This window comes from Antechinus flavipes, chromosome 4 (genome assembly GCF_016432865.1).
Source record: "Antechinus flavipes isolate AdamAnt ecotype Samford, QLD, Australia chromosome 4, AdamAnt_v2, whole genome shotgun sequence".
In the NCBI taxonomy this organism is placed as follows: Eukaryota; Metazoa; Chordata; class Mammalia; order Dasyuromorphia; family Dasyuridae; genus Antechinus; species Antechinus flavipes.
Window position 1 is genome coordinate 8,913,974 of NC_067401.1, and position 21,724 is coordinate 8,935,697.

Below are 21,724 nucleotides of genomic sequence, written 5' to 3' on the forward strand. Positions count from 1 at the left end.
GGGCCTCAGTTTCCCCTTCTGTAAAACGAGGAGATTGGATTTGATGTGACCTGAGAAAGCTTCTGACCCTGATATTCTGGCAACTGCACCTATATTTATGAGTAATATTCATCCAATATTCAGCTAGTAAGCAATCTTTTATTTTTGTTCCTTTGGCCAGCTCAGGGCCAAACGATGGGACTTTAACAATCCTCTGTTGAGTTAAATTGTTGTCTTCAGGGATTGGTCATAAGGATCAAAAGAGATAATATCTGTGAAGAGTTTAACATAGCATCTGGCACATAGTAGGCATGATAGTAAGGCTAGCTGTAATGACACTTTCTAAGCACCTACTGTGTTAAGGCATTGTGCTCTGGGGATATCAAGAAAAAAATTTTTAATTGCCCCTACCCTCATGAGCTTACATTCTGTCAAGTGTCTTAGAAACTTGTATTTGTTTTACGAGAAAATATTCTAAACTCCCGTGAATATCCTAGACTCTAGTCTCGCCCCATCATTTCTGCAGATAAAGAAGGTAAGGTCAAGAGCAAGGAGATCTGCCAGCGTGGAGTGGCGCAGCCGAGCTCCTCTGACTTCCAAAGTCAGGGCTATTCTCCCCATACCACACAGCTCCACAAGCTTTCCCAGATTTCTTGGCCTTCTTTGTATTCTTATCTCCCCCAGTACAATAACATGCCATTATGTTCATTGGAAATATGGGCCGTCTCCAAATTTTTAAGCTCCGACAGATAAACCAGCTATGAATAGATTCAGAGATTTTGTAGCAGTATCCCAGGGTCAAAGGGTACCAGGGCCCGATAAGCCGACGGCGGCTTTAACACGGGTTAATGCATATCCCTTTCTCTGGAAGATTGTACTAATTCACCAGAGCCAGCAGATGGCCGGTGTGCCTTCTGCTCACAGCCCATCACCAGGGAACTTCATCAGATCATTTTGACGTCCATACCTCGGAACGGTTTTATTCAGTTTTCTGATTATTAGAGAGTAGGAATAATATTTTAGTGACAATGTGTTTCTTCCTGTGCCTATTAAATTCTCTGGCCACTTTGCCTCTGGGAAGACTTTCAGTCTTAGCAATTCCTTACCAAGGTGGGGAAGGATTTGCCTCACATACATTTACTGTCCCTAATCTCTGTAGATCTATTATAGAGAAAGAAAATGTTGGGGGCTTGGAGTGGGAAAGACATTGATTTAAATAGCCCCCACCCCCAATTCTACTTACTAGTTGTATATCATCTCCCTGGAAAACATCGCTACTTATCTACTAGATTATATATTTATTCAAAGATTTCCCCCTCCAATCTGATTCTTGTATTGTAATATTGAATGAGGAACAGCATGATCTCATAAACGAAGAACCCCAGGCTGACTATCCTGTAAGCTCCCTGGACAACTTGCCACAATTGTTAAGTTGAAGAGAAGATGTTGCACTGGTGGAGGAAATTCTCTCACCTGGGAGCTCCCTACACCAATGAGCCAGAGGAACAATGCGACTTCTCCATCCCTAATGTTGGTTGTACATTTTTTTTTTTCATGTAAAACATTACTATATATGGATATGTTATAGGAAACAAATCCATCTTGTTTCCTGTTATATTTTCCATGTTCAACATATGAGTATTTTCCATAATCATGATAAACATTTTGTTCTCTTCTTCTAATTTTAGTGTTTTATGATCCATTTGGACATTTACTAGAGTGTTTGGTTTCCAGTCATAAGATTACTGGTTTGAGCTAGAAAGGGTTCAACACCCTTATTTTTATTACATATCAGGACACAGAGGACTAGAGTGATTTGCTCAGATCACAGAGGGCTAAGTAGTAGAACAAAGTTTCAAACTCCAATTTTTCACACTAATGTTGTTCAATTTTCCCAAACTTTTTTTTTTAGATAATGATTCCATCATACATATATATAGATATAAATATTTATATTTATATCTATATATATGATGGAATTGTTATATATATGTATATGGGTGTATATATATACATATACATATACACACAAAAACATATATATACACACACATATATATAACATTACCCATGTACATTAGAACTAGAAAACGACTGAGCCAAGTCTAACTTGATTTAGTTGGTGATGCCAAAAAAAGAACAGATAAAAGAACAGATATAGATATGGACCAACACCATTTCCAAAGGAAGTCTCACAAGTGTAAATACGTTGGCAAAACAGGGAGGCTAAAAGACACCGGAAACCACCATGTAAGCAAATACTTGATTATCTTACCAAGTGGGGAGATAACAGAATTTAAGGGCAATGCTAATTTAGGACAGAAACTTGTTTGCACAACTTATAAAGGCTGGAAGATCATTGATGAATAGTAACAAAGATTATCTCTTTGACCCTCATGACCCCTTAATTTTGGAATCTGTATGATTGTGGGCGTGTCCCTATAATTAGATGGGTCAGTCTTCTCATCCATCAGCAGATAGGTGCTATAATCATTTCATTTTACCAAGGAGGAAACTAAAGTTTTGAGTGCAAATGACTCACTCATGATTCTAGAGATCCCAGTTTTTTAAAACATGGCTTACAGCCCCATGTGAAGTCTCATAAGTGAAACTGGGGGCCACAAAATGAAGATTTCTCATCAATAGATATTAGATTTGCATATCTACTTTGTATACCATATACCCCAGGTCATGTAAAAATTTCTCAGGCGGAAAGGGATTGAGTGGGAAAAGTTTAAGAAACCCTTCTCTAGTTGATAAATAACCAGGATGAGATTTTTTTTTTTAAACTAAGGAGCTAAGAACAAGAAAGAATAACCAACAAGTGTGGATCAAAATAGAACCCAAATTTCGGGGGATCAGTTGGCTGTTTTCAAGGAAAAACAGGAGGATGCAGGGGGGAAGCCAGGTAGTGACATGGGGGAGGGCCAGTCCCTGGGGAACCTCGTGAAGCTGCTAACCCACTCCAGCAAGCTCCCCCTGCCCCACTCCCTGCCACTCGAGGAAGCTCTGGGCCCGCCTGACGGCAAGGGGGGGGGGGTGACACAGGTCCAGGGAGGAAGGGGCAGGTCCCAGGCTGGAGGTCTCTGTCCACTGCACAAACACAAACGCAGGGAGCCGGGCAGTAGTTCCCAGGAATGTTTGGCATCTGGTCCCTGTGAGGTTTCCCACATGCTGGTTTCCGTCCTCCCTGTCACCAGGGGCTCTGCAGGTTCTCAAAGCAAGAGACCAATGATCAGTGTTGCCTGTGAGGAGGAAGGGCAGACTGCAGCCCTGGATCTCCTGCACGTCTCAGGGAAAAGGTCAGTGAGAGAAGAGGCAGTAGGGGTTGGCAGCTGGCTGGACACAGGGAAGAGAGGAAGCAAAACCCCCCAAAAAACAAAAAAAGAAACCAATCCTCCTCCCTTACCCCCAACAAGAAGAAACAAGGACAGTTTGAAGGAATGGACCTGGCTGGGAGGGCAGCTTCCAGATGGGCCAATTGGGAAGACGCTCCCCAGGGCGGCGGCTATACCTTCCACCGAGGGAAGTGATCTGGAACCTTCAAGAACACAGCAGCTGCAGGGACCACACATACAGAAGACAGCCCTGATATCGTCATGGTTGTTATTATAACAAAACCTCGCATTTACAGCGTTTTACTGATTGCAGCTGTTATTTGGTCCTCACAACAAACCTGAGAGCTAAGGTATAACCATTATCCCCATTATATGGAGGGGAAGACTGCGACGATTAAAATGGCTAGCTGTTAGCATGGCTCTGGAGTAGGGAAGGAAATCAGAAGCCAGAGTCCCACTCTCTCATTCACAGAGGGAGGGATGGAGCCCCAGAGAGAGGAAACATCTTGGCCCCCGTCAGTGTGGTCAGTGCGCTGGATTTGGAGAGGACCGAGTTCAAAACTTGCCTTTGGCACTTAATGCTCTATGATTGTGGGCGTGTCCCTCTAATTAGATGGTCAGTCTTCTCACCCATAAAATCAGGGGGTTGAACTTGGGCCTCTAAAGGCCATTTCTGCGCCAAACCTGTTGCAAAGGACAACACGGGCAGTTGGGGTCCGGGGTGAGATTAGATACCAGTCCCAGGGCTCCTTCCCGTGGGACACTGTCCCTGGATGGGAAGACCTAAGCAGGCCTGGGACTCCGGGGCCAGCCTGGAGGAGGGGGGCCTTGGCACCCATCTCCCCAGGCCTCCGCCTTTCCTTAGAAGACGGAGGGCAGGGCAGGGCTTGGGTAGCACTCGATTTTAAGTATCCCCCGGTTCCAAGGCCATGACAGATTGGAGACCACCAGGGGAGGGAAATGGGAAATGGAGGAGAGGAACAGGACAAGACCACTGAGGGGGAGATAAAGGACCAGCAGGGCAGAGAAAAAATGAAAATCAGGAGCTGCCCTGCAGGCCGGGTCATGATCCCGGCCCTCTCCATCCCTGGAAGCATCCCCGGACCCTGAGGGTCCCCGCTCACCCGCAGCTCCAGGACAGCCAAAAGGTCCCGGCCTATTTACATCTCAAAAATTTGTAGGGTTCCGATGGCCCCGGGCCCTCCCGCTCCAAGTTCTCCTTGCCAAGGAGGCTTTCATCTTTGGGATATTGGGCTCCTTTGCTCTCTTCTCTCCCTCCCGGGTCCCTTCATCTCTCCTCTCTCCAGAAAGGTGTCCTGGTTCTGGAAGGTGGAGAAGACCCCACCCTGGGGCCCAGTTCCCAGGGGCCGGCTAAGTTTACCCACTTTTGGCAAGCAGGGAGCCTGATCTAAACTGACTGTCCCAGTTCTGGGGCCACGGTGAATAATTAACAGCACTGACTGAGTGGCTCTGCTGGCTGCCACAGAGGGCCTGCCAAACGGGAATTAACCTCTCCAGGCTGAAGATTCGGCGCCGGGACGGACCCCGGGGACCATCTCGCCTGTGCCCCTCCTTTCCGACGAGGAAACGGGGCCAGAAAAGGAGTTGGCCCAAAGCCACAGAGGTGGGATTCGAACCCTTACCTCCTGTTACCTCTGGGTTAGCACTGTGCCCGTCCCTCACTGAGACTCCCAGGACAAAGGAACTGGGGCCCAGGGATTAAGTGGGTAGTGGTCCCAGGGGCTGGGGGGGTGGGGGTGGGGAAGATTACACCTCCTCACCGCCCTCCCGGTAACCTCCCTTTTTTGGGGAACTCAGCTCATTCCTCAGTTTAGCGCTGCTCAGAGCTTCTTGGGCATCGAGCCCTGAGCCGGGAGCCCCCTCCCACCCTTGGCCACTTCCTTTTGGTGACAGAGCTCCCCCACTGGATTGCAGGCTCCTTTTTTCCTTTCAGCATCTGTATCCCAGGACTTAGCATAGAACCCGGCACACAGTAGGCCCCGATAAATGCCCACTGAGTGATTGAAAAGATAGGCCCAAACAGCAGAATTTGAATCCAGATCCACTAGCTCTACCCAGAAGGCCTTGCGTCTGCTTTTTATAGTTTCCCTTCCTCTCCATGGCATCTGCCTTCAGGGTGCCCAGGAAGGGCCCACCAGCTTATGGCTCTGGGGGCTGCTGGGAGGTCCCCAAGTGGGAAAGCAGCCCCCCTCCAGAACACAATCCTTCGGGTCCATTCCCCCCACCCCACAAGGGCAGGGCTGACAACACCTCCAAAGGCGTCCTTCAGGAGCCTGGGCGCCCCGGGAGGCTTCGGAACCTGGGCCTGGGCTGGGGGCTGCCCCTCACCGAGGCAGAGCCCAAACCGAGGGACCCACCCCAGTCCCGGCTGCCCGGGGGTCCCGCGCCCTCCCCCTGAATAACTGACATGTGAGATTTAGAACAGCAGCAGCCCCGCCCCTGCCTCATTTTGTGGGGAGGGGGTTTGCCCAGGTCCACACTAAACTGGAAAGGTGGAAATTCTTTTTGATGTTCTTGATTTTCACGTTTTTTGGTCCAGACCCAGAATTCCGCAGGGCAGGAAACTTCTGCTCCGCAACTGGGCCCGGAAGATCAGGTGGCCAGATGGGCAGGATCTAAGCCCCCAGGCTACAGGTTCTGTCAAGGTAGGTGAAGTCAAAACACGGGAGCACAGGAAACCTAGCGCTATAATTGGGAGCCTAGAGGCAAGGCGAGGAAAATGGCCGGTGGGAAACCAGCGTTTCCTCCCCGCCCCTCCTGCTGGCCATCCAAAAGAAATCAGATAATCAGATAATTACTTTTTGTGTGATGGAGCCAGGGCTCCCAGGCAGTCTGCCCTCCTCCCCCCCCAGGTGCAGAGATCACCCGCCCAGCACTGGGATTATGGGAAGGGGACCAAGGGACGTCACTGTGTTAGAACCACGAGGGAATGAGCCATAAAACCCACCCTGCCCCCGAGGAGCTCCCCGTGTACCAGGGGAAAGCGGGCTCCCGGACAGGGTCACCCGGCACGGGGGCAGGCGCAGACGCCCCAGTGCAGCCGGGCATCCTGCTGGGAAAGTGGCCGGAACCGGGGCTGGCCCTCGAGGACCGGCTCAGAACGGAACAAGAAGGGGATCCAAAGTGATCCACGGGGGGACCAGTGGGGAGATCGGGCCGGGGGTGAACGGGGGTCGCACCGAGCATGGGAAGCCATGGGGTGGGAGATGGGAGGCCACACAGCTAGTAAGAAACAGACGTGTCACCCCCTCACCTGCTGGAATCCTTCCTCTAAGATTAAATGTCCGTTGCCCTTATTATTATAAAGATGGGCTTTTACTAGGTCCCAGGAAGACTCCAGACCCACCAGGTTGGATTCCAGCTTTCTTCCCGCAGTTCAGGGCCCGTCTCCCTGTGCCACGCGCTCCCCTCCTGGACCTCCCTCCCCCCAAACTGCACACGGGCCGACAGGTGCTCCCTCATCTCCCTCTACGAGCTCCTTAAGGGGAAGGCTGGGTCCTCCCATCACTGGCAGGCATGTAGTTGGTGCTTAATAGATGCTGGCTGACTCTGAATCCCTTCCTGTTGCTTGAGCTGGAAACCCAATGATGGAAGGAAGCACCAGAATTAGCTAATTCTGCTTCTGACTCATCTCAAGCCGCCTCTGCTCCTAAGGAGGACTGATGGCAAGACCCCCGAGATGGCGAGAACCCCGAGATGGCGAGAACCCCTTTCCTTCTGACGCTTCCCTCTCCCGACTGCTCAGCCAAGCCCCGCTCCCCACTAAGGCCCCCTCCCCATCTCTGCCACCAGGATCTTTCTCGAGGCCTCAGCTTGGATGTCGCCTCCTCTGGGAAGCCTTCCCTGATCTCCCCCCCCCGAAATTAATGCTCAATCCTTCCTTCCTCCGCTTACCCCGCATTCACTTCTGTTCAGACTGAATCCCCCCACGATGGCAGCAGCCAGTTCTGCCGGGTCCATTTATCCTCCGACCCAAGAGGAATCGAGAAAAACCAGTGACAAACATTAACAGACCTCACGTCCTAGGCGCGCGCCAGGCCCTGGGAACCCCGAACAGACGCGCCTCCTTTTAAAGAGCTGCGGTCCTGATGGGGAGACAAACGGGGGAGAAAACAAGGGAAGAACCGACAACCTCGGGGCCCCCCGAGTCACCTTCCATGCGCCGAGCACACAGTAGGCGCTTCTCTAAGCTGCATCTGGAGCAGGATCCCAGCGATGGCTGCATCCTCTCTCTGTGCTCCCCGGAGGCTGCTCTGGAAGGCAGGGAAGGAGGAGAAGGGCGGGCGGGCGGGCAACAGGCACTGCTTTAGGTTGTCCTTGCATCATCCTGGCAGGAGGCGCCCGGGCTGGCAGCACGTCCATGACCTCATCGCTCTGACTTAATAATAAGAAGCCGCCCGGGCTGCGGAGGAGGCGGCCGCTACTTCCTCCCACCCTCTCCCTGGGGAGCTCAGAAGCTGCTTCCAGTGTTCTGGCCGACTCCCGGGTCCCAGGCTGACGTCCCCCGGCCTCCCAGGAGGTAGGGTGGGGCTGGCCACCGGCCCCTTCTCAGCCCCAGCACTTCGCCCGCTCCCCAGGGCTTGGGGGGGTCTGAGAGACAAGTCCTAGGCCTGTGGACTCGAGCGTTTTTAATCCAGGGAATATTCTCTCGAGGTCCCGCGCACCCAGGACTCTGGGATGCCTGAAAGGTGTGGACAGTGGGTTCTAAACCTGGGACTGCCACTGCTGTAGGCTGGGTCTGAGGGCCTGGACTCAAATCTCGCCCTGTGGCTTCCTAGCTGGAGCTTGGACGAATCCCCTGTGACTCCAGAACCTCAACTTTGGTCACCTATAAAATGAGGGGCTGAGCAGGGACCCCCGTGAAGCCGTGACCGCGCCCCGGGCCTGGGCAATTTGTCCTCAGGAAATAAAAGGTCATTGCATTAAGAGCAGTTTTCTAGGTGGGATCCTGCCATAATGCCCCATTGTCCTTGGTAAAGGTCAGACAAAGGCCTGGGTGGACCTGCCGGTCTTCTGGGTGGCTCCCCTCTCCGGCTCATCCCCCCAGGAGAAGGGCAGGTCCGAAGGCTGGCCCAGGGCTGGAGGTGGGGGCGGGGACGAGGCATCCAGCACTAACCACTGAACTTCCCCTCTCCCTCCAAAGCCGGTGGATTTTACCTCAGCAAAAACAATAGCAAAGATTTGCAAGAATGCAAAGTACATCTAGGATCTCATTAGATTTTCACCCCAGAGGTAGAGGCAGTTGTTATTCCCATTTTACAGATAAGGAAAGGTAGACTGACGGAAGTAATGTGCCAGGTTCCTCCTCCCTCTCCCTCTCCCTCAGATTCAGGTCCTTAATGGTCTCGGGGTTTCTTATCTCTCTCCAGGAAAGTCCTAAAACCAAGGCCTAAAACCCGCGTTCCCCTTAATAAACTGCAGCGGCTGAACCCCAACTGTGGGGACCCCCGAGCCGTGGAGTTCTCTGTGCAGAGCAGCGTGGCCACCAAGAGAACCAAAGCCTGAGCCACGAGTTCAAATCCGGCTTGAGACCCTGAGACTAAGCCCCTGCTCAGATGTGACTGCCCCAGTGCTCCCTCCCTGGCTTCTGGACTTGCCCACCCGGCTTTGGCACATTTGTTCCTTCTCTCCTTCCTTCTCAGATGAAATGGTTCCACTTCCTTCAGCTCACATTGGGCCCGGCCCTTTTGTGCCCTCCCCGGTCATTCCCTCATCTGTAAAACAACGGGGGGGACGGGGACCCCAGGTCTCCCCAGCTGGCATGGAAGGTCCTATGATGCTCTCCCTTTGATACACTTTCAAGTCCCTCCCAGCCCCTTTGGGTCCCCAGGACGGCCCAGCCTGGGCCTAGCCCCGCCCTCCTGGACAAGGAAGGCAAGACTATTAGATTTTTGGTTTTTGGAGGGTCCTTTCTCCCGGAGGACCCCCAGGGCCTTTTCAGTGAGGCTCCCAGCCCCCGCCCCTGCAGCATCTCAAGTCAGGCAGTCCTTCCTCCCCGCCGGGACCTTGGGGAGCCAAGCCCCTCTCCCGGATCTCCCTCCCAAATAGCAGCAAAGATACTGACGGGCCCAGGACCCCTGACCCTCCCCTAGGGACGTGGCTCCGGTCAGAGGGGAGGGTTCATCGGCCGCTCCACCAGCTCTTTGTCTACCGGTTGCCCCCAGAGCTTGGCCACAGGCCCCCCTCGATTCGGGCGTCCTCCCTACCCACAACCCCCAGCCTGGCAAATCTGGGCAAGAAAACGAGAGTTTGCCAGGTGTGGCCGGCCCTCGACCTTCGCCCTTGGGGTTCTAGACTCCTGTAAAATGCCCACGAACAAGCCCCTAAAGGGCGGCCTGGTGGGCAGAGATCTGGATCCAGCGCAAACCCTGTCCCCGAGGCCGTCTGCCAGCTGCACCAGCACGTCCAGGTCACTCACCCTCTGCCAGCCTCGGCTTCCTCCCCAAGGGGAGGCTCTCGGGGCTGTTGGGAGGGTCCGATGGCATAAAATGCTCTGCAACCTTGGAGGAGACTCGGGGTCCCAGGAGCTCTTAAAGCTTAAGCCCGTCCTGGGAGTGCACGGACACGGGCCCGTCTACCCAAGCTGCCGCTCCCCTCCACGTACACGTGGGCTTAAATACACACGTATGCGACGTGACCCCAAGCCGGAGTCGGGAAGAGCTCGCATCCAGCCCAGACACTTCCCTGCCCTGTGACCCCAAGATCGCTCAGCCGTCTCCTCACCCATCTGTAAAATGGGGCAACGACAGCACTACTTCCCAGGGCTGGCGTGACACTAGTATGGACGCATTTATAAGCTCTTTTGCGAACCTCACAGCTCCTTGTAAATATTAGCTCTTGTCAGAACGTGTGTAAATGGGTAGAATAGTTGGCGATCTAGGAGAGCCTAGAAGTTCTGGGTTCGGATCCTGCCCGACTCATCCAAGTGAGTGACTTCTCCGGGCCCTAAAATGCAGACTTGCATTCATCCACTTTTCTCATCTGCTCATCAAAAGCGGCCCCAGAACTGGGGGTCACGAACAGCATCTGGTGGGAGGGAGAGTCCCCCCAGCCTTGGGTCACAGCCCCCACCTCAGGCAGGGAGGGGAAGCCTCTGAGAGGGAAGCCCCCCTTTTAAACTTGTAGCTGAAGGGAAGATTTTTTCCCATTCAAATTTACAGACCCCTGGGATCTCTCCAGACACCCCACACTAAGACCCACTGATCTGCCTCAGTGCTCTCACTCTACACTCTTCCATTGCTTTCTCCCGCAAAGTTCCTACCACCTTGGATGGACGCTTGTCCACCTGCTGCCCTCTGGGGGTCGTCCCGGCCGGCCGGCCGCGTTCAGCTCCCTCCTTTACCCGGGAGGAGACCGAGGCTCGGAGGATTACTCTGAATCAATTCGGCATCAGAGGTCGCCGGTTCCGACCCAAGACGGACGTACGGGGAGCTGAGACTTGGCAGCCCAGCCCGTGGCCAGCGGGGTTTCAGGCAAGATTCCAGCGTCTCGCCCCCCGAGCCCCAGGCCCAGAGAAGCAGGTGGGGAGATTTCTCCCCCCTCCCAGCCTTTGTCCGTGGCAGGAGCTGCTCCAGCCCAGGGGAGGAGCCCTCACTGGGCCTTTGTGGAACGAAGCGAACGCGCTCGCCCAGCGACAAAGGCGCCCAGAAGGGGAGCAGGTCACCCCCGGGGGCGGGACTCCAGGATGAGCCGAGCTCGCCCCTGACGGCCACCGATCTCTGGGAGGACTTAGATTGAGAGTAGGGATAAAGAGCTGGGACAGGGATGAGGAGAAACAGGAGCCAGTGGGCAGGAGAGCCACGGTGCCATCGCCTACAGGGGCCTAGACACAAACACCCCCCTGGGGGAACTTGCACTAACTCGGGGACTCGGGACTCCCCCGGAGCAGGGCAGAAAGGGCCCAAGAAGCAGCACCATTCAGAGGGCCTGGATCTGAATCCTGGATCGCTTACTTCTCACAGTACGACTTCCACCAAGCCAAATCCCTTACGTGCCATAGGCTCATTATGATCGGGGTTCAGATCCTAGCACTGACCCTCTGGGTGACCCTAGGTTAGTCAGTTAGGGTCTCTAAGCCTCAGTATTGCCATCTGTGAAATGAGCTCACTGGACCAGAAGGCCTCTGGATACCTGCTCCCGTGCTAACCTAGCTAAAGGTTCAAGGGGAATCAGGCAGATATTCTCCCACCACAGGGACCTCCAGGGAATAGAGAAAGGAGGTGACCTTATTCAATGCCCCGGGCTGCGACCACACAGGGAGGAAAAAATTAGGGGCCAGCTCTCTTATTTACTAAAAATCATCAGAATAGTTTGTTCCTGTCGCTCGCCTAGTACCACCTGGCGTTCGCCAGCACCCTTCAAGGCTCGCAGCAACAAAATGCCAGGCTGCCACGTCTGACCCTTTAGTTTTACAGATGAGGAAACTGAGGCAGGAAGAAGAGGCCGTCTAGTCCAACCCAACTCTCTAGCCCCTAGTTCCTCTCTGCCACATCCCAGGAAGCGGTCACCCCCATTCTGCCCGAAGGCCCTCAGCCCTTCTCGGGCAGCCCGTTCCACGGAGAGACCGACGGCCCCAGTTCTCACGCAGAGCTGCCTCGGTCTGAAAGGCCAAAATGGGCCTCCGGGCAGCCTCCACTCTCTGGTGCCAGTTCTGCCATCTGAGGTCGGCCCAGCTCCTCTTCTATTTGACCTTTAATACTCAATAGCATCTATCATCCCCCACCTGGCCCACCTCAGGGGGAACGCAACCACGTCTTTCAACCGATTCTCCCCGAGCTCGGTCTCTGGGACATCCCCTGGAGACCTTCCACACGGGCACAAGCCAGGCGTCTGCCCCCCTGCTCTGCCCACGGCACACCCCGCAGCCAAGGCTACCAAAGACGTTCCTCAATCCCGACTATGTTCCAGGCCTGACTTAACTGGAACCGTCCGGCGGGAAGCCCCTGGTTTCCAACTCGCTCTATTTATGGCTCGCTGTGTACTCTAGAACCACGGCAGCCCGGGAGGGACCTCGGGGACCATCCAGTCCAAGCCCTCATCTGACAGAGAGGAAATAAGCCCAGGACAGAAAGGAACTTGCCCAAGCTCACGCAGGCAGGAAGGGCAGAGCTGGGTCTCTGGACCTGGGGACTCTGATCCCAAATCCGGCTAAGCTCGGGGCCGCCTCCTCAGGCCTGCCGGAGGAAGGTCACCGGGCCGAATGTGCCCGAACCCGAGCCGAGCGGCCCAGATGGAGGTCCCCGCTCGGGACCACGCGCCAACCTCCGGCCCTGCAGCTCAGGCTGCCGTGAGATGCCACCGGTGCCATCTCGTCTCCCGATCTGCTAAAAGAGACGGGCTCCGGGCACAGAGGGTTATTGGAGCCTCGGCAGAGGCTCGATAGACTTACACTTTAATTCTCTTAACACTGTGTTAAAGCTAATATAACAGGTGTCCATGGAGACCCAGGAGGTCAGAGCGTCTCCGATTTGCTCACACGCTCCAGCTGAATTCAGAATGAACTGGCAGGACGAGGCCTGGGAAGTCCCGAATGGGGGCCGTGGAAGAGCTACAGGGCCACAAGCCGCCCCCTTTCAACTCCTTTGCCACCTACACGGACATGGATCCCCTTGAACAAACCCTTATTCAATCTCCAGATAAGCCTGCAAGTTCTGAAGCCCAGAGGGACCCTTTCGAGGTCACGGACTCCAGTTCCACCGACTGGATGAAAAGACGCTCTCATCAGGTTAGTCAGCCCGCTATTGTCGGCTGCGCGACTGTTCTCCGTCAAGTGCAGCAATTAGACGGATCAATCGTGGGAAAGATGGATCCCTTTAGCTCTAAACTTCAAGGCTGTTGCTATTATTAATAGATTGTCATTTCTCAGAATATACCACCATAAGCCAATGATCTAGCTTTGGGATCGGGTCATTTCAGGCTTCGATTTTACATCCCTAGCACCGAGCAGAGCCGGGCACACAGTCGTCCCTTTGTCGTCTGTCCCATTGTCCCCGAAAACGACCATATCAGGAGGTGACGCCATGACACGCAAGCGAACTGGGCTTGTGCGAGGGAGGGCTACCCAAGGTCGCCTGCCCCCCTCTGTCCTCCAGAACCATCCGGGTCCGGTGACCAGAGAGAGATCTGGAGGACTCTACCCCGTGGGCAAACAGTAGGTGATTAATAAATACTTCTTCGTGTTGCAATTACATTGCGAGCTCTTAGAAGGAAAAGACTAGTTAATAGGATTACAAGTCCTAAGCTAAAAGAGGCTCAGAGAGCATGGAGTCCAATACCATCCGATTTACAAATGGGAAAACACAGGATACCAAGGAGGTAAGTGGCCCGCCCGGGATGACAGAGGGAGCATTCGAACCCAGGTCTTCTGGCTCCAAAGCCCATCCTCTTTGCATGGGGACACAAGGCTTCCCAGGTGAAAGCTTGTTTCTTTGTGACCCCCATTGCCTTCCTTGCCTCCAGGCTGACCAGCTGTCACCCATCTCTCCTAGGCCTCCTCCATCACCCTCCCAACGGTCCTTTCCCATCATACCGCAGCTTGTGTGAGCCCACACAAGCCCTGCCCGGCTCTTTTCCCTCACCTTGCCCCCATCCTCTGCCTCCACCGCCTCTCTCTCCATCACTTCATCTTCCTCTTGGAATATGACACCTGGTCTTCCCACTGGGACTTGTTTTCTCAGAAGTCCCTCGATACTAACATGGCCTTTCCTTCCTTTAACTCTGGGCTTTCCGCATGCTCCTGGTCCCCACCCAGCTCCTCTAATTCTTCCTCTTTTCTCTGAAGGTCCCCTGGGCTCTTCCACCCAGGCCCTTCCTGTGGGAGCTCTCAGAGGATCCTCTTCTCTCTCAGAAACTTCAACCCACTGCTCGGGAGCCCGAGCACTGTTCAGATGCCTCCCAGATTCCCGCAAGCTTGATCTCTCTTCAGCGTTTGAGCAGGACAGGAGAGAAAACTGGATAAGGGTTCAAAGGCCCTTCACCTCCACGGGCCTCAGTTTCCCCATTTGTAAAACAAAGCCAAAGGACCCAATGGCCTCCAATCTGGCTCTCGGTTCCTGGGATGGAAGCCCAACAGTTTCTATGGCAGCGCTCCCAGCTGGCTGCACCACCACTCAAAGTCAACTCTTCCAAATGGGGTTTAGATCCTGCCTCTCCGAGCCTCTTCCTCCTTCTCCCAGAGGCGCTTCTGTCCATGGCGGCACCATCTGCTCACATCCCCTGCTTCCCCCTTCTCTCACATGGAGACCTGTTAGCTTTGCCTTCTTATTTCAGGCACCCTCCTCCTTCCTGGTTCTAAGACCTGCCGCATCTTCCAAGCCCATCTTCCCGCCCTCCTATTTCCCCTCCCGATCCATCCTTCACCCGTTACCAGACTCACGTCGATCTACTGTTCGAAAATTGGCTCTAGCTGCCTATTTATCACCTCCTGAAAAAAATTCATTCCTCTTGGTCTGACATTCGAGGCTTTATGCAATATCTCCATTTTACCTTCCTCGCTCATTTTCCCCTCACCCTACAATCTTTTCCTCAGCTTCAGCTACCCCAGACCAGGAATACTCTCTCTCTCTTTTTTAACCTTTACTTTCAAAACATAGGCATAGATCCTTTTCCACATTCACGCTTGCAAAATCGTGGGTTTCAAATTTTTTCTCCCTCCCTTCCCGCCATTTCCTCTCCTAGATGGCAAGTAATCCAATATATATTAAACACGGTCAATTTTTCTCTACATATTTCCACAATTATATATAAGAAAAATCAAATGAAAAAAAAACGAGAAAGAAACAACATGCAAAGAAATAACAACAACCAAAAAAAATCCTATGTTATGATCTACACTCAGATCCCCCAGGGCAGACGGCTCTCTCCATCACATGACCGCTGGAACTGGCCGGGGTCAGTTGAAAAGTCTCCCCTTGTTTTAATTCTCACTTGTCTTTAAAGTCCAACTCGGTTATCAGCTACTACTACAAGCCACCTGGTCCCCACCCGCTTCCCGTCCATCCTTTCTGGATCTTCCGAAGCACCTTCTTCATTTAATGATCCAATGTCCATGTCCCGACTTATTTCACCCGACCCCTGGCTTGGTGTAAGCTCCACAAGGGGCTGGATCATTTCTAAGCTTGGCGTCTCCCCCAGAATCTGTTATTATTGGGAGAACCAACCAAAGGCTGTTTAGCAGGTGCCTGCTCCACGCCAAGCTCTCACAGGTGCCGGGAATCCCCAAACACCAACCAACCAGCCCAGACTTGGGCCCTGCCAGTCTATTGGGAAACAACAAACCAGTCACAGTAAAAGCTAATTTTGGGGAAGAGGAGGGTGGGGGTGGGGGGGACAAGGAAAGTTTTCCTGCAGGAGAGTGTTTGAGTAAAGTCTGGAAGAAAGGCAGAGATGAGGGAGGATGGCATTCTAGGTATGAGGGACAGCCAGTGCAAGAGCACAGAGGTGAGAGATAAAGATCGTCAGTCTGGCGACACCGCAGATGCCATGTCATAAAACGGAGTCAGGTGATGAAAAGCTTCCAAAGGCCACGAGCGCTATCTTTGATCTTGGAGGTAATGGGGAGTCACCAGAGCTTGCCGGGCAGGGGACCCGTGTGGTTGGGTTTGGGTTTTAGGAGGCAGGCTGGATTCTCTGGTTTTCCTCATCTGCTGCCTCCCTTGGCACGAGGGCTGCCCGGCATTTCTCAGCGGTAAGTTTCATCCCCAAAGCCCCAGGTGATCCTGGGACAACCCGCCAGTTATCCCCAGAGACTACATCACTGATCCAGACACCTGGTGGGACTCGTGCAGAGCTTCTTTACCAGTTTGGGGACCAACGTTTCCCAGAGGTGCCTTTCCCAGGCACGAGCCAGTCAGGCAGGCTGATAAGGCCCTTCTGATCAGCAAGGGGTCCTGGGAGCTCCAAGGCGGCCTCAGGGAAATCCAAGCTGCACAGAATGCACCCGACAGGCTCCGTGTCTGTCCCCTGCGCGCCAGCCCGGCCACCAGGAGAGCAATATGGAAGGGAACAAGCCCAGGGTTTGGGCCATTAACTTGGCAGGCTTGGCGCCCGTCACCTGCTCCCTCGTCTGGGGGCTTGGTTCCGGCCAGATCTCTGCTCAGGCTGTTCTACATGCTGGGAATCTGCTTCTTCCTCACTTTGGGCTCATTTGGGGGCTTGGGGTTTTTGGGGTTTGGGGGGGCTTTGTACCCCAGAACAGCACATGTGCAGTAATACTTGTCAAGTGCCTGAGTCCTGACTCCTACAGAGATGAAATCTCAGATAGCCAATGAGGGCTAGAAAATCCACCTGTCCACGAGCATCATTAACCACCTAGCACCTGCCAGGCACCGATGCTGGGGCTACAAAAACATGGCAACAGCCCGGCCCCCCCTCTCAGGGAGCTCCCAGTCTAAGGCAAAGACCGCGCACAAACAATTCTGGGCAAACAAGACAAGAGAGAGGAGGAGGATTGGAAGGGCTTGGGACGGAAGGCCGGAACGCAGTCCAGTTGTGTGGGAATTTGTCACTTCCTGGCTGCGTGATCTTGGAGAAGTCACAGCCTTCAATCTCCTCCTGGGTAGGGAACACATGACCTCTGTGTATCCTCTGGGTTTAAATCTATGCATTTGGAGGATTATCTAGGCTATCATTTTACAGATAAGAAAACTGAGGCCTACAGAGATAAAGTGCCTACTACTATGTGCCAGGTACTGGGTATAGAAAACAAAAAAAAGGGACACAATCCAAAGCCCTGGAGAATGGGGTAGAAGGCCCAGTTCCTCCGGAGCTCTCAGATTCAGTATTCTTCCTTCACCCCATTTTATCACCAGCCCTTGGCCGGCCTCACAGTCCACCCTCCCTTCCCCCAGCCAGACCTGGCAGGGAAAAATGACCCCACCCCAGAGAGGCAGCTCCCCCCTCCCCCCCCTCGGCCCGCCCAAGACACACGGACAGCCAGGGAGAACAAGGCAGGAGGTCCCAGGGATGCCTGGCATCGGGCAGCTATCTGTCTCTGGGAGGCTGTTCCCCACACCTAGCTTTCGGCCATTCCCCAGCTAGCTTTGACCTCTGTGGTTTAAGCGAGGCCGCTGGCCGCTTCTCTCGGAGAGGAAAGGTTATCTCTAGCCCGCAGGAACAGCTCCCTTCCGCACCCTCTCAAGGTGGAAGCAAAAAGTGGGAGGGGGAGGCAGGGAGGGAAGTGAGGGGGAGGGAGATGTGGGACAAGGCTGAGCCCGGAGGCTGAGCCACGGCGCGCCCGCCAGCCCCCTGGGTTTCCCGCAGAGACACCTGGGCTCCCGGCCCCCTCTTTAGCAGCCGGGGCCAGGGCGCACGCAGGGGAGCCCACCTGAGGCCCCCAGAGCACCCCGGCTTCAGCGCCTCCGGGATGGCCAAGCCAAGGGCCGGGCCCAGGAGCCCCAGTGGGATGGGGTGGGAGCTAGCCCCCGCCATCCCCAAGCCCCCTGGGCGGACACCCACGTAGAGGCGGCTCGGTCTGGAAAAGGACCTTCCCCTTCCCGCCAGGGGCCAAGCAGGAAGGTTGCCCTTCCCGACCCCGGGGCGGAGGGCGGCCGGCGGAGGAGCACGACAGGTGCTGCTGGGCGACCTGGCGAGGGCGGGGCAGAGACCGGCCGGGAGGGAGCGAGGCAGCGGGCAGGGGACGGCGTCTCGAGCCCAAAGGAAGGGGGGCACCGGGACCATGTCCCGAGGCTGCCGCGCGGGAAGGAATCTGGGCGGCGTCCCAGGCTGGGGGTGGGGGATGGGGAAGGAAGGACCGAGGGCCCCGGAGGTCTGGTTGGGGATCTAGGGAGAGGCGAGGGGGTCCGCGCAGAGGGTGGGGAGGAGGGGGGTGGTCTAGACCTGCAGAGTTTGGGGGCAGGCGGCTGCGGGGCTCGGGGGAGTGTCGCCAGTGGGACATGGCGGAGGGCACCCACCGTCGGAAGAGACTCTCCATGTCCCTGATCTGCCGGCGGCTGAACTCCCGGAACTCGTTGTGGGGTTTGAAGACCTTGGTGAGCTGGGGCTGCTCCGTGCCCTCGTGGATGCTGTGGCGCCGGCTCAGCTGAGCCTTCAGCTCCGAGTCGGCGTTGGCCGTGAGTTCCTTGTCTGGCGCTTCCAGGACGAATTTCGGGGGGCCCGGGCTCCGGTCCCGGACCCGCACCGCCTCCGCCAGCAGCCCGTAGCCCTTCCCGTCGAAGCCGTTCAGCTGCGGCCCCTGGGCGGCCGCGGCCGCGGCCGCGGCCTCGGACTCCTGCTCCAATCTCAGCCTCCGCTGCAGCTTCAGGGCGAGCTCCCGGGTGGCCATGACCTTGATGCGCGGCTGCCCGACCTCGGAACGATGCGCGCACCGACGGACGCTCGGAAGCTCAGAAGGCCACCGGGTCGCTGCGGCGCTCCTGCCCGGCCGCGGCTCAGCACTCTGCGCGATCCCGGGCTCGGGGGCCCAGGGAAAAGGGAGCGAGGGCGGGAGGGGGCGGGGCAGGGGCGGGAGGGGGCGGGGCCTCGAAGTCCCAAAACCAGGTCGCCGAGTGCCCGCGAAGTCTCTCGGGGTGGGGGGTGGGTAGCTCGGGCCCCAGAGTCGACTCGCACTTGGGCCACCAGGCTACCTGAGCGCCCGTGCGCGCCCCCTCCTAGGGAAAGGCCCCTCTAGGTCCTGCTCGATAAACCGAGGGGTTGGGTGAAGTGACACCCAAAGTCCTCACCCCACGTTTACCTCAGTTCCTCAGATGTAAAACGAGCTGGAGAAGGAAACGCCAAAGCACGGCGGGATCTTGCCAAGAAAACCCCAAACGGGGCCGCAAAGAACCAGACGTGACTGAACGGCAACAGCGAAGTCCTAAGCCTCCTCCTCCCCGCCTCCTCCCAGACAGGGAGGCCGCTGGGAGCCTTCCATCCCTCCCCCTGTCCCGAGACTCGGAGAGAACCAGCCGAGCTTGGGGCTTTCCTTGGGATCCTCTGATGCCGGGAGGGCTCCCGGGGCCGCCCGGCTAGTCCACCCCTTTTACAGATGAGGAAATCGAGGCCCTGGGCCGAGGGCAGTCTCGCGCAGGGGATGAGCTTTAGCTGCAGCCCGAGAGACACACCCCCTCCCTCCTCTCCCTATCTGTTTCTCTCCCTTCCCCTCCGCACCGCGTGTCTCCGTCTCGGTCTGCGTCTCTCAGCTTCACGTGCCTCCCCCTCACACGCTGCCTCCCAGCCGAGCGGACCTTCTTGCTCCTCTCTCAGACGTTCTATCTCCGGCTCCCTCCTAGTCTCGGCTCGAGTCCAGTTTCTGTCCGAAGCCGTCCCTGTCCTCCCCTTCCCCCAGCCTTCCTGGGACGTTATCTGCCCCGGATCCCGCCTCTGTCTCGTACGTGGTGGATTCCCCTGCCGAGTCCCGGTTAGCTCGGGAGCTCCTGCGTGTGTCTCGGCACTGGGGAGCCCAGCGCCCGACGCTCGCGCTGGGTGATTAATTAATGATTAGTTAACGCGGTGTAAGAGCGTCTCCCGTCACTCCCAAGTAGAATGTTGCCTCCTAGAGGACTAGGGCTTGTTTTGATTTTCTTCCGGACTAAGGACGTGGTTGACACTTAAACGTTGGTTCCGGAGTCGAATCGAAGCTACTCGGGTTTCCTTTCAAAGACACTCGCAGTCGCAGTTTGGAAAAGGGGACCGTGGTGGGCTGGGGGGGAGGGGGATGTTAGACTGAGAACTGGAGACCCGAATTCAACAGGGCCTCGGATACTCACTGGCTGTGTGATTCTGGACAAGTCATTTCCATATCTCAGAAAGCCATTTCCTCATCTGTACAATGGGCTAGCAAATAAGAGTACCTGGGAGGCTCGAAGGAGATAATATATGTAAAGTACTTCACTATACTTTAAAAACAACAACAACAACAACTAAGTAAATGGAAGTTTTAGTAATCTTTCCATTGCATTCTCAACTTTTCTCTTGGGCTTTAGATAAAAAGGATCCGAACAAGTCACTCTCCACTGTTATTTATTTCTTCTTTTTCTCATTGGAAAACGGTTGCCCCCTTCCTCAGAGAGGGTGCTGGAGAAGCAGAGTGGCTTCCTGGAGGCTCGGGAGGGTGGAGAGACCCTTGTGAGTTTTGCGTTTCATTTGTTTTGCTTTTTAGACAGAACAAGCTCTGTATTCATTTTTTTGTTTTGTTTTGTTTTGTCATTTTATTTATTTATTTTGTTTAGAATTAGCCTGTTTTAATATTTCTGATCATTGATATTTTATGTTTATGTCAATTAAAATTTCTTTTCTATCTCCTCCTATTTCCACAAGCTATACCTTTTAACAAATAACTTTTTTCCCCCTGAGGGGGTTGAGATTAAGTGACTTGCCCAGGATCACACAGCTAGGAAGTTAAGTGTCTAAAGTCAAATTTGAACTCGGGTCCTCCTGACTTCAGGGCTGGTGCTCTATCCACTTCCCCACCTAACTGCCTCCAACGAATAACCTTTTAAAAGAAGAAAAATGGGCAAATCTGCTATCTGTGGATAGTTAGTGGAACCCCACTCCTCCAAAGGAAGGGAAGAAGGGGACTCGTCTTCTCATTTCTCCTCTTTGGGACCGAGCTTGTCATTTCCCTTATTTTTCTTTTGTTTTGTGCTCATTTCTTCCATTTAGGTAATAGGTATTGTCTTGGCTGTTTTCCTAGTAATGTTTCACTCTGCATTAATTTATTTCTGTAACTTTTTCCATGCATCTCTATATGCATTAAATTACCCACCCACCCTTTTTTTTTTCCAACACAGTAATCTATTAAAACTATATGTTCTAAACAGAAATATTATTGGCTAATGAATCTTATGTAATGAAGATAATAGAAAAGCTACAAATGAGTCGGTTTTGCCAGTGTTGACATTTGACCGTTGACCGTTCATATTTTAGTAGATGGCGGCTGTCCAGAACACATCAACCTATGTAAAAAGACATTAACATTTTGCTTTTCCTCTCTCTTGGTTTTTCCCTTTTGGTCTGATTTTTCTTGCCCAACATGATAAATATGGAAAGACGTTGAAGAGGATGGCTCCTCTCTCCCCTAGATCAGATGATTTGCTTTCTTGGGGAGGAGGGAGGCAAGGGAGAGAGGGAGAAAAAAATTTGGAATTCAAAAACTCACAAAAATGAGAACTGTCTTTAGGACATAATTGGAAAAATAAAATACTGCTGAGAGAAAAGAAAAGAATTCGCTTTGATGTCTTGATCAAGATGAAGTGACAGATACACTTCAATAGTCTTCCTCCCCTTCATCAGCAGTGAGTGTATACTAACGGCCGTAGGGCTGGCCTTGGAATCAGGAAAACCTGGGTCCAAGTATCTCTTCTGAAAGAGGTCGTGACATCTCTGCACCCCCAGGGGATTCTTAGACTATCCATCAATCAGTCAAGCAGTTCACCTGCTACTCTTTCCTC

The 21,724-nt window shown here is 54.1% G+C and overlaps 1 protein-coding gene across 1 annotated transcript in view; it reads right to left on the bottom strand.

Annotated features, from left to right (window-relative positions):
• EFHD1 (EF-hand domain family member D1) overlaps positions 1–19,810 on the bottom strand; it is a 44,177-nt gene extending 24,367 nt beyond the window's left edge. The window contains exon 1 of the mRNA XM_051999355.1: positions 18,248–19,810. Within this exon, the coding sequence (XP_051855315.1) occupies positions 18,248–18,618 (371 nt within the window). The 5' untranslated portion in view covers positions 18,619–19,810. The remainder of the gene's footprint in view (positions 1–18,247) is intronic.
• Positions 19,811–21,724: the final 1,914 nt, after the last annotated feature.